This window comes from Lactuca serriola, chromosome 2 (genome assembly GCF_051521515.1).
Source record: "Lactuca serriola cultivar US96UC23 chromosome 2, Lser_US96UC23_V15, whole genome shotgun sequence".
Lineage (NCBI taxonomy): Eukaryota > Viridiplantae > Streptophyta > Magnoliopsida > Asterales > Asteraceae > Lactuca > Lactuca serriola.
Genome location: NC_136409.1, coordinates 198,439,933 through 198,452,744, shown reverse-complemented (window position 1 = coordinate 198,452,744; position 12,812 = coordinate 198,439,933). Strand labels below are relative to the sequence as shown.

The 12,812-nt window shown below is 32.7% G+C and overlaps 2 protein-coding genes across 7 annotated transcripts; both read left to right on the top strand.

Annotated features, from left to right (window-relative positions):
• The first annotated feature begins 642 nt into the window (after nucleotides 1-642).
• On the top strand, nucleotides 643-3,851 carry LOC145088052 (DNA binding protein). 6 transcript variants are annotated; one of them, XM_079026248.1, is made up of 5 exons: nucleotides 643-797; nucleotides 1,019-1,247; nucleotides 1,578-1,763; nucleotides 1,942-2,635; nucleotides 3,273-3,851. In XM_079026248.1, the coding sequence occupies exons 3-5, from the start codon at nucleotides 1,630-1,632 to the stop codon at nucleotides 3,417-3,419; spliced, it is 975 nt and encodes a 324-aa protein (XP_078882374.1). In that variant the 5' UTR covers nucleotides 643-797; nucleotides 1,019-1,247; nucleotides 1,578-1,629; the 3' UTR covers nucleotides 3,420-3,851. The 6 variants fall into 6 exon arrangements, with proteins under 6 accessions (XP_078882374.1, XP_078882373.1, XP_078882372.1 ...); XM_079026247.1 differs by having other exon boundaries at nucleotides 949-1,107; XM_079026246.1 differs by having other exon boundaries at nucleotides 949-1,247.
• A 1,312-nt stretch (nucleotides 3,852-5,163) lies between these two features.
• On the top strand, nucleotides 5,164-6,296 carry LOC145088050 (anaerobic nitrite reductase AHB2-like). Its single transcript, XM_079026244.1, has 4 exons — nucleotides 5,164-5,446; nucleotides 5,553-5,667; nucleotides 5,782-5,898; nucleotides 5,979-6,296. Exons 1-4 carry the CDS (start codon nucleotides 5,352-5,354, stop codon nucleotides 6,135-6,137), a joined length of 486 nt encoding a protein of 161 aa, XP_078882370.1. The 5' UTR covers nucleotides 5,164-5,351; the 3' UTR covers nucleotides 6,138-6,296.
• Nucleotides 6,297-12,812: the final 6,516 nt, after the last annotated feature.

The window sequence follows — 12,812 nt, the reverse complement described above, 5'->3', positions numbered from 1 at the left end:
GATTCCGATGTCTATGTCCTTTTCGATGATTGGACAAGATCACCCATTAGAAGGATGATGCCCATTTCAGATGATCTTTCAAAGTGTCTCATGTCGTTGTATGAGAAAAAATTCATTTTGAACGAGCTATTGTCGGATTTTTTTTTGAACTTTCAAGAATCCGCTCCCAAAATAACTAGGATCTTTGCTAATTTCCAGCTTTTGTGAAACATTGATCCAAGCCTTAGCAATGTCAAGGCTCAAGCTTTATGACTATTTTAGTATTGTTTTTATTATTATTATAAATATTTATAGTTATTTTTATTTTTTGTTGCTATTATTATTATTATTGTTATTATTATTATTATTATTAGAGATATATATTAACCGAAAAAAATATCATAAAAATCTATCGATATTAGTTTTAATAATTGTTAGTATTTATATTTTATTTCTAAAGTTACATCTAGAAAGTGTATGTCAATTTTATTTGATTTTTGCGAACTATACTTCATTTTTTATTTTTTATTTTTTATATTATCTTTCTATAAAGAATGACAACGCATTCGATAAAAATATTTTATTAATAGAACCAACACTTATTTTCAATATCTTCAACAATTTCATCGTTTAAAAGCACTACGTGAACCAACAGTCCCTTCCTTCTATTTATAGTCAAAAGTCAAAACACTATTCAGACAGTCCACTGTTCGGAACTGGTGTGTAGGTTTTCACAATTCCTCCTTGGCATTGGCATTGACATTGCTTAAACCCTTTCATCTACGACTTCCAACCCCTCACATACAACTTCTATATAGGTCCGTTTGCATTTTCATTCTCCTATTTTACATCGATCTGATGATTATTTTTTTTGCTTGAATCATTGAATCTCATACGTACGTCTCCTAATTAGGAGTAAGTTTCTTGGATGAGGCGTTTAAATTCTTTCTTGTTTTTGGAGTTGCTTAGGTTGGACTGTTCTTGTTTATTCTTAATGATGTAAAATGAATGTCGCTTGGTGATTTTGCATACAACATAGGCGGGAAAAGAGACATTCAGCAAAGCCGATTTCCTGCCCTGTCTTAAGAACCTGGCTCAAAAGAGAAAATAAAACCGAGGCTAAAAGCGGTCTGATTTTCGACGATTGAACTACACTTTCAGTTGGTTTGAGTGAAATTGGACGCCTTTAGTTGTGAAGAGATATATTTTGGATTGTTTGAAATCCTAACTGTGAAACCTGATACAAACTTATTGACCTTTTGAAAACTGTAAGGATGGTTGTTACAAGTATTTATATATGCATCACATCAGCAATAGGTTACCAATCAAATAAATACATGCCAATTTTTTGGGTTCTATTTCTGCAAATGGACTTGCAAGAGTCGAGATATATCTCTATTGTAGTGCTATCAAAAGAAATTAAATTTGCTAGGGTTGTTTCAGACTTAATTAACATCTACACCCTAAACCATGGCTAACTTCTTGCTCCTTTGTTTGACTTTGAGGGTTACATGCCATACTTAATAATATGCTCCTTTTTGTTTAGATATAATGATATGAGATGATATTGAACACCTTTCTATGTTAATCATGTTTAGTGTAGAGTTTTTTGAGTAGCTGTAATTGTTGGTGAACTCTTCCCTCACCCGAATGCAAGTTATCAAAGGAGGTTTCATTGGGCAAACCTTTGCCCTAGCAAAATCCAATGACTCTGCAGGAGGGAAAAGATCAAGAAGACGCTCAAAAGAGGAAAGAAAAGAAATGGTGGAGGCTTTTATAAAGAGGTAATTTCATTCCATTTTATTCTCCTTTTTTCCCTGTCTTTAAGTAAATATCATCAGAGCTATTGCTTTCACAATCTGCTTCCAAGTTTCAGAAGTAATTAATTATTTCTTTCTTTAATGTTGTTTAAGATATGTAGTTCTTATTTTTCATGATTGTTTTCAATATGATAACTTACAGATATCAGGGGTCAAATAATGGAAGTTTCCCATCACTGCGTCTCACACGCAAGGAAGTTGGTGGGTCCTACTACACAGTGCGTGAAGTTTTTCGTGAGCTAATTCAGGAGAATCGAATCCTGGCCCCACCTAAATTGCCTCCAAGTGAGGAGAACATGGAGAATCTAGATAGCTTCTTGGAAAACTATCAATTGGGTTCCATTTCATTTGATCCAAAAGACAACCAAACCCTACTTAAAGAGTATGAGCTAAGACGGGAAAAAGTTTTGAGTTCAAGAAAGATCTCTGAACTGCAAAGATGGAATCTTGATGATGATGATGATGATGATATTATGATTAATGGGAGTATTCATACAAAAATGAAAAATGAAGAATTTGAAGATCCAGGATATAATAATGGAAGTTTGGATAGTGGAGTTGAAGAACCAGTGCATACAGAATTACTAATGGAACAGGCTATGGAAGGACAAAAAGATGAAACAGAAGAAGTTGAAGTGCATCAAGGTCAAATACGTCATTTGTCAGAAGATGTAGTGGTAGAGACTTTTCCATTGAGACCTGTTTCTAGCATGGTTTATAACATTGATGAGAAAACTAGTGAGAAAGAAGTATTGGATGGTGGTAATGATGAAAGATTTGTTCAGGATGAAATCAAAGATGTTAAATTTGAGGAAACATTGCCTGCTGAAGACAAAGTGAGTTCTTTTTATACCACTTAATTTCCTTAATCAATGGTTTATCTTAAACTAATGATAAATTTGTAGTCCTAGTTTAACATAAGGTTAAATGCAAGTAATTATAACGTACTTTAATTGGATTTGTTTATTATAGCATTCTACTTTTATTTCCCTTTACTACAGCATTGTACTTTGAAAAATCTACCTAATTATAGCAATGTCATCCAAATATAAAGCAATTATGACTGCTATAATTGGTCAGACTTTTCAAAGTATAATGTCAGAATAAGAAAAAAATGAAAGTAGAATGCTATAATTGGGTAGCTTGTTCAAAGTACAATGTCCTAATAAGGAAATTTTTTTTGGAAGTGCAATGCTATAATTGGGTAGATTTTTGAAAGTCCAAAGTCTTAATATGAAAAAAATTGGAAGTAGTAGAATGTATAATTTGGTAGAAATTAAAAAGTACAACGTCTTAATGAGTGATATGAATGTTTTTTGGAAGTATAGTGCTGTAAATAATAGAAAGAAATGTAAGTAGGATGCTATAAACTACACCATAAATGAAAGTACACTGTTTTTTCTTGCATTTAGCCCTCTTACTAGTGATTTCTGAATTTGGAGTAAATGAAATTACATTTATGGACTATGACAGGCATCCAGTATCCCTAATCATGGTTCTTTAAGCAATGAATCAAGGGAAGCAGCAGGAATAAAGAAATCAGAGAGGCAAGAAACTAATCCGATTGTGTCATTCACCAAAACGTTCTTTGCTGCATTCATGAAGTTATGGTCTGAATAAATATTCAACTTCAGGTTTGCTCCTGTATAATATGGATTTAATTAATTGGGGTTGGAAGAAAATAATTTTGATATGTTTCTTTCAAAGAAAGTCATTAAGGTTCAAAGTTGGGTTATTAATGTGCGTATTAGCAATAGAAGACAGGAGGCAAACTTCCATTTTTGGCTGCGGGGCGAAACATAAATATGTATTGTAATATTTATTTTCTTTGTGAAAAACCTGTAATGGCTTTGGCATCATCCGTTTATTATTGAAAATATTTGGAAATGTTTCGTTTGTTCGTGCCAAAAACTCGCGAAGATATAGCGTGATTTTTTTTTGTTAGAAAGAGTATCCTTATTTGGCTTGCGAATGATGTCCTTAGCATGAAAATGTAAGCAGTTTGGCTTTATTTAAAAAAAAGTAATGGAAACGTATGCACGATTTACTATTTATGGACAGAATGGTCATTTTATTAAATTTCGGATAGAAGTAGTTTTCCACAAGTGCACCAGTCATGACCACCTTTTCGTTTAAAAAAAAAAAAACAAAACACGGCTACCTTTCAAGGTAGTTTTAGTGAACAACTCAAATATTAATTACTAGTTATGAGACCCGTATATTATACGGGTTAATTAAAACAAAATGTTAATATAAACGATTAGATGAAAATTTTATTTGAATTTGAAATTTAAAATAACTAATATGAGAAAAAAACATGCAAAAAGTAAATAAATTAAAATTATGTGTTTAGTTATCAGATTTGTATACCAAATGGGTAAATTATAACAAAATGTTAAACACAAAGGTTTAAACTTTAAATTTATTTGAAATTGAAATTAAAATTTAAAATTTGAAATTTGAAATTAATAGTCATTATAGTAGGTTTAATTTATAGAAACTAAATTAATGATATATTGGAAATGAAAAATGAAATAATGACAAGTGGAAAATAAATATATCTCAAAATTATGACAAAATGACATGTGGTCAATTGAATGTGAGAATGACAAGTGGCAAAATCATTCTTATTTATTAAGGTAGATTAGTTGCGACACTCGGGCACTAAACGGATTTATTCTAAAAAAAGTTAAATAGTATGAAAGTCTAAACATTTAAGAGTTTGAATTTATCAGAAAAATGAAAAAATTATTGAATTATTGAAATTGAAATGTTCATTTATCTTTTAAATTTAAAGAAATAATTTAAATAAATAAACAAAAAAATAATAATTGAGCTTTAATTTGGAAATTTTGAAATAGAAAAATGAAAAAGAATTTTGAATTATTGAAACAGAAAGTTGCATTAATAAAATTGATATACATTTATCATTATATTTAAATACTATATGGAATTTAATAAAATAATATGTGGAAAAAAAATTAATTTAAAATAATCATAAAATGACATATTACAAAACAAATAAGAGTAATAAGAGTGTTGATATGTAGCAAATTTTTTATTTATTTATTAGAATAGATAAGTTAAAAAAGATAAATATTTTTATCATTGGTGTAGTAATATTTTCCTAACAACCCACTCACCGAGTTACTCATTGACATTAAGATGAAACGATATCAAACATTCAATCGCACAAATTATAGAATTAAAGCAATATCAATATGGTATAATGGATAACCATTTTTTATTGGAAGAGCGCCATTTGCATTTATTAAATATTATACTGACATATGGTCATATATATGCAACCACTTGTTAAGCCACAGCGCCCCTTAATGAAGTCCAAGGGTAAAACCACTCATGCCGCCTGATGTTTTACACATTGAGATCAATTTACATCGTTATCCCTAAGGATATGATTGCCATATACTCAACAATGTAAGATCTTGTATATGTGTATATATACATACATAAGATAGATCATAGATAGATATACCATATACAGTGTGTGTTAGAGGGTGATACAACAAGCGAAAAGAGAGAGAGAGAGAGATGGGTTTTAGTGAGAAGCAAGAAGCATTGGTGAAGGAATCATGGGAGGTGATGAAGGAAGACATTCCTGCTCTTAGTCTCCATCTTTACGCGATGTATGTTTGATTGCTTTCATGAAATCTGCATCAACAAAATTTTCCTATTTTGTAATATTTTAATATAAGTATGTATGAAATAAAATGATAAAATCGTAACATACAGGATATTGGAGATAGCCCCGGAAGCAAAAGGGTTGTTTTCATTTCTGAAAGACACGAATGAAATTCCCCAGAATAACCCCAAGCTCAAATCCCATGCTGTTAAAGTTTTCAAGATGGTGAGTTATACTTATACTACATCGATCTATATGTATATTTTCTCCATTGTTACCCCTGTTTTCTATACATACATGTATTACGATTGCTTATTATATGTAAATGTGTGATGAAAGGTATGTGAGTCAGCAATTCAACTGAGGGAGAAAGGTGAAGTCGTGGTTTCTGGTTCTTCACTCAAGTATTTGGGATCCGTTCATCTTCAGAAAGGAATAGTTGATCCTCACTTTGAGGTAATTTATTAAATGTTTTAAGAAGTGCGAGTTTTGATTAAATAAAACCAAGTTTTTTATTTTTTAATGAATGAATAAAGGTGGTGAAGGAGGCTTTGATAAGAACAGTGGAGAAGGCAATGGGAGAAAAATGCAGTGAGGAAATGAAGAGTGCCTGGTGTGAAGCTTATGATCACTTGGCTGCTGCCATTAAAACTGAAATGAAGCAAGAGGCTGCACAAATTCAAACTCAACTTTGAATACTGAGAGATATATTTATTGATGGTCTTCGAATAAAGTGCAAAATTATATAGGGAGCTATTCGTACGTATATGTGATATAAGATCTATAAAATGTTGATTTGTACACTGTCTTTTTCATCTTGAATCAATAAAAATATCTATCCTTCTTCTTGTCTATATATATGTATTTACATCTGTCATCTATGATATAAGACCTACTCTATGTTCTCGGGTAAGGGACATGAACAAATCGGGTTTGGGTTAACCCATTTTTTTGTAGGTTAATGTCATTTAAGATTTTTAGTTGTCTAACAAAATAACGGAGGAGTTGGCTGAAGGCCAGAATGATTGCAACCATATGGCCCAGATCGCAATGGGGTATGCCCGCTTTTTTTGTCTCTTTAGACATAAATTTAAATATTGGAATATTATTATAATTTTAGTTTGCATATCGGTGGAATCTGATCAAGATCTCAATTAATATATTTTTAGACACCTAAAGTTAATTGTCAAAATTCTAAATTTTTTGAATGGGTGCTGATTTATCCACGATACTTTTTAATTCATCCACAGAAAAAAGAGTTTATTGACAAATATACCCTCCATTTTTTTTTAATTAAGTGAAGAAAATCCTACATTTGGAAACTCCAAACCACGTCAGAGAGAGAAATAATCACCATTATTAGAATTGAAGTTTTTTAAAGCAGATGATTCATCTGAGAAATAATCACCATTATTAGAATTGAAGTTTTTTAAAGCAGATGATTCATCTGTTCATCACCACCCTACTCATCAACCGCCATGCCGATGGACAAATGATGTTTAAGTATTCAAAACAGTTGGTCACATTGCAGTTCCTTCCGATCATGCCTTGTATGGCAGTTTCTGAAGTCTCGTTCCCTCAGTCGTTGCCTCGTTGGTGATGTTAACATCAACTGCATGCCATCTGACCACAATGAGAAACACCCGACATTACAGAAACGTCACCAGAGCCGGAGGAGCTCGAAAGGAATTATTTAACCAATATGGAATTGGGGTTCTTTTAATTCCAGGATGAAACAAAGACGATGCTTTTGTTTTTTTTTTCTTCGGTTCTTAGGATTTTTTTGATTGTGGAGTGTTTTGGATTTTGTTGTTTTGCAAAGATGCTTTTTGGGTTGTTTTGACTTGGAGTTCTTGGCATCTACCCATAAACAAGTGCATGCTGTTAAATTATTTTACCCAGATCCCAATAGAGTTAGTAGCTAATTTCTTGTTAATTTGATTCATGTTTGTAGAGTTTGTATTGGATAAAATCATAATGTGTTGATTCAACAAAGTTTTGAATTTTGACGCGAAACTAGAAGAAGAAGATTGAAGCTCTTGGTTTTGAATTTTCAGTGTTAGATGGAGGCGGTGTTTTTTTTTTTGAAAAAGCTCATGTAAAAAACGGGTAAGTTTTAAAAGATATTTCTCTCTCTCTTCATTATTATAAAATATAACAGTTAAAGGGTAAAGTAGTCCACACCTTAATTATTCCTTGGAAATATCAAAACATTCATTGGAAAAATCAGCTTTTTTTTTGAATTAGTCCATATTAATTAAATGTTACCTTCTACTTGTCATAATATAAATTGCAATATATCGTGGTATTTAAAATTTTCATACAAGTAAGGTGTTGATTAAATCCTCTTTAATAAATGAAAGTTTTTTTGCCACATGTCATCTTCTCCTTCATTTTGACGCTTGTCATTTTGTAAGAATTTTAGAAATTTTATTTTCCACTTGTCATTTTTTAGGAATTTCTATTTTCTTAAAATAAAATCCCATAAAATTGTAATGAGTTTTATAAGGAAATAAAATCATCCTATTAGTTTGGTAATAAATTTTCATAAATACTTCAAATAAATTAATTTATTTTGCAAATTTTCAAAAGATTACGTTTTGTTATATAAAGTATTACATTATAAAATATTTCATATTTATATATTAATATTAAATTTTTATTTTTAATAAACCCGTGTAATACACGGGTCTCACACCTAATTTGTTATAAACCGGACATGTTTATTATTCGGGAATTCATATGAATATTGTTATATGGTCCTATGAGTTGATAGGCTTATAGTTAAGAACAATAGAAAACGAATCATTTTGGTTGGTTGAAGGGGACGTGTGTGTGTGGGTGGGTGGGGGGACTTCAACCACACGATAAATCAATGTACACAATGTCCATGTACTATGGTGGAATTCATTAAGAATTTTCAAGTTTTTTAGTCTATGTAGAGATGGTTATTACCATGTAGAGAGTATTGGACACATAACTTGTACTATTTGAAACATAATACTATGTTTTTTTAAAAAGATAAGAAACCTTGGAAGCTACCGGATAGTTGTAGCAACAAAAGAAATAAGTAGATATGGGCTTTGGGATATTGGAAGCATCGATGAGAGACATAACATCGTAACCTTATATTTTATTTGTCGGAAGTTCTTACATATTATGTTCAAATATGATAAGATCTTGGTGTTAATTTATGGAGTCATGTTGTTTCTAGACTTGATCGTCACTACTGAGACTTTTATAGTCTCTTTCAAGAGGTGATGCTAATACGTTAAGTGGACCAAGGATATAGTCAATGAGTATTATAGTTAGGCCCAGAAGGGTATAATGATAGGATCCAGGACACTCATGATAGGTATCTTTGCCTCTTTGGTGAGTTTTGGTGGATACTTTTATTGAATTTATACCCATAATAGTACAACTATAATGATAGTCATTAGAGGCATGTTTGGTGAGTTTTGGTTAATCCAACATATTCATGATAGGCATATTTGAACATTTTGGCTCGGTGTTCCAACCTCAACTTGTCAATCCTTTTAATGAATTTATTAGTAACTAGTTGTAAGACCCGTATCTTATACGGGTTAGATAAACAAAAAGAATTAAATATAAATGTTTAAATAAAAATTTATTTAAATTTGAAATTTAAATTTTAAAATTTGGATTTTAAATGATACATATTAACTACTATATGAGTAATATTGTAATTATTGGTTATTTTCAATTAAGACAATTATTAATTGAGATGTAAATATGGTGGGTTAATTAAGAAAAGATAAAAAAAAATGAGAAAATGACAAATGAAAAAAATATTTATTCAAAAATACAAAAAGATCACATGTGTCCAAGTTAATAAGAAAATGCAAAATTATTTTTATTTATTAGGAAGGTTGAGGGGTCTGTTGACATTCCTCATGGTGGTTATATAGTTGGACTAACAAATGGGCTTCCAAAATTAGAAAACTTGACACGTTCTTGAGAACTACTTTTTGGACTAACAAATGGGCTTCCAAAATTAGAAAACTTGACATGTTCTTTTGAGTTTCTTTTGGAGGCGATCCCAAATCTGTTAGGTATGGTGCTTGATCGAAAGTTATCCAATCATCGTCATGAACTTAAGGTGGATTACTGTCCAATGCTTTTTCGTGTGTTTCATTTCTGGTTTCTTGATGCAGATTTTAGTAAACTTGTGGAAGACTCATGGAGGTCTGATGGTTGATGATAGAAATGTCATGATTGCGTTTAAATATAATTTAAAGGCTTTGAAAAGTAATATTTGAGCTTGGAGTATAAACAAAGAACCATGCATCAAAGTAAAAAAGTCGGACCTTTTTAGATCCTTGGCCGATGTTAAAAGTGAAGTTGATGCAGAATAGGCCAATAGTTCGAAGTTGATATTGTGTTACAGTTTTAAAAGCCATCTTAGATCTTGATCCTGTTGATGCTTTGGATTTGGCATAAAAGTCCAAAGTTCATTAGTCGACTGAAGGGGAAGAAAATATTGGATATTTTTACGGTATTTAATAAAAAAAGACGTCATCTTGATATTTGTGGCATCTTGGTTGGTGGGGTTTGGATTTCATCTCTGAATATAATTAAACATTAATTTTTTATGTACTTATAGTCGTTTTAGCTCAAACATCAGCCACAGTCTGCTATGTTGTTGGAGTTCCCTTGTGAGTTTGTTGATCTTGAATGTGATGTGACAATGGTTCTAAAAGGCGTGCCAAGGCGCACGCCAATGTGTGTCATGACATGATACATGATGTAGCCATTACGAAAACGTCCAAGACGGCTTTGTTAAGTGTAGCGCTCAAATAACGTGTCAAGGTGTGCCTTAGTGCGTTATGACACGAGTTCTTTTTCAAGGTGCGAGTTTTTTTGGTCGGGCCTAAAGTAATTAAGTTTTTGTTAACCTTTTCATATTAAGTGTTAATATAACACTCTTAAAATTTGATATATTTTATAAAAATTCTATAATCATGTGATTTATCTTTTTTAATGTATATAAAACTGTCACACCTTGAAAAACACCATGTCTCGCCATGATTTGAGGCTTAACATTGCCGCCAAGCTGCTTCACTCCGTTTAGAACCTTGGATGTGACACATGAGGTACTTAGGAAGGCAGTGTAGGATTGCGATTCTAGCAGTATAGGTCTAGTGGTTTCTATTAATTCTAAAATGACTCAATTGAATATTTTAAAAGTGGTCAAAAACTTATGGAGAAATGTATTGATCTTTTATCTTTTTGCAAAAAAAAGAGTTAGAAAAAGGGTCTTTATCTTTGTTTTGGGATGATATATGGGTAGGTATGTTCTTTTAAAAGATAGGTGCCCACATGTTTATTTTTTGGAGTTAAAAAAGTGTATTTCGGTTCAGGACAAGATGCACCAAACCAGTTGGGTTACTTTGACTCTAACACCAGTTTTACAGAATGGACCAATTGGTGACCTGAAGGAGTCAAATGATATAGGTTTTCGCGCCCAAGCCCATGATCTTTTATGGATTCTTCCATATTTAAATCCTTTAACTTCAAGATTAGGGCATCCTCTTCAGCCTCCAAACTTCCTAAACGCAACCATAACCTCCCTTTCTTTTATGATTCTTGTTGTACTCTTGGTGTTCTTGAGGTTTGAAGTCTTAATTTACACTAGAAGATGAAGAAGGTGTGCTTGCTAGTTAGAAGAGTGTATCTACCTCAGACCTTGCATCTCCCGCATCTTGTGGATCTTCGGAAGGTATAAAGCTTCCACCTTTATTGTTCTCTTTTTTCTTTTAAGCCATGAGTCCCTTGAAGAAGTGATCTTGGAATTTTGGATAACTCCAGAACCTTAGGCTTGTTTGGTGAACATCTTTTGGTCCTAGGTAATGGAAAAAATGTTAAGTCTTGGTCCCCTTCGCTCCATGCACAAGTTGAGGTCATATTAAGGACTTTATGGGCTTAGGGTTTAAGATCGATTTTGTCTTGTGGTGAGGTCCTAATGGATAAAGTTGGAAACTTTATCTATTAAGTCTTTGAGAAGGACTATATCTAAAGTTTTGGGCTTATATTTGTAAGGATTAAGCTCTTAATAAAGAAAGGAAAGTTTTACCAGCAACCACGACGTGGCCAAGGAGGGTCCATGATGTGGTGAAATGTTGATTCATGTTTGAGCTGTCCTGGTGTTCCTACGACGTGTCCAAGGAGGGTCCACGATGTAACGAAGTCATGCATGTAGTCTATTTTGTCTTTTCATGCCCACGATATGGCCAAGAGGTCTCCACATTGTAGTGGCTGTTGACTTGGTTGTCCGTTGACTTTTGTTGATTGTTGACCATTGACTTTTGACAAGTTTGACTTGGGGTCAAGCTTGGAGGATTTGGGTTTTGATGGAGGATTTATCTCTTTTGATGTTAGTCTATTTTCTAAATTGATTACTACAAGGTGTTAGAGTGTTGATCTGTTTCTCCAGTTCTTCAGTTCATGCGAGTTTCTCACTATGACATGTATCCCATTCTATATCCTTTGCATGGTAGGATAGAGGTACCTTTAGAGTACAAGTATGCTAGTGGTGAGTTCCTAATGGATAAAGTTGGAAATTTTATCACTTAAGTCTTTGAGAAGGACTAGATCTGAAGTTTTGGGCTTAGATATGTAAGGATTAAGTTCTTAATAAAGAAAGAAAAATTATCCAGCAACCACGACGTGGCCAAGGAGGGTCCATGACATGGTGAAATGTTGATTTGCATTTGAGTTGTCCTGGCATTCTCACGACATGGCCAAGGAGGGTCCACGATGTGGCGAAGTCCTGCATATAATCTATTTTGTCCTTTCATGCCCATGATATCGACAGGAGGTCTCCACGCCGTGGTGGCTGTTGACTTGTTTGACCGTTGAATTTTGTTGAAGTTGACTTTTGACCATTTTACTTGGGGTCAAACTTGAGGATTTGGGTTTTGATGGAGGATTATCTCTTTCGATGTTAGTCTGTTCATTGGATTGAGCAGTGCAAGGTGTTAAAGTGTTGTTGTGTTTCTCCGGTTCTTCAGTTCATGTGAGTTTCTCACTATGCTACGTATCCTATTCTATATCCTTTGCATGGTAGAATAAAGGTACTGTTAAAGTACATTTATGCTAGTTGACTAGGATAACTCCGTTATGCATATGCGGTTAGAACACTTGGTGACTTGGTATGCCAGACTGGTAGGGTCTTGCCTATTGATTTTATGATACTATTAGGAGTTATGTTTGGTTAGGTTAACTGGGTAAGGCCAGTTATCAGGATTATGTATGATTGACCAGCGAAGGACTTAACTGAGTAGTGGTTAATGACAGAGTAACTAAGGAAGGCTAGTTGCCAAAGATTTGTAATATGCTATTATATGTTA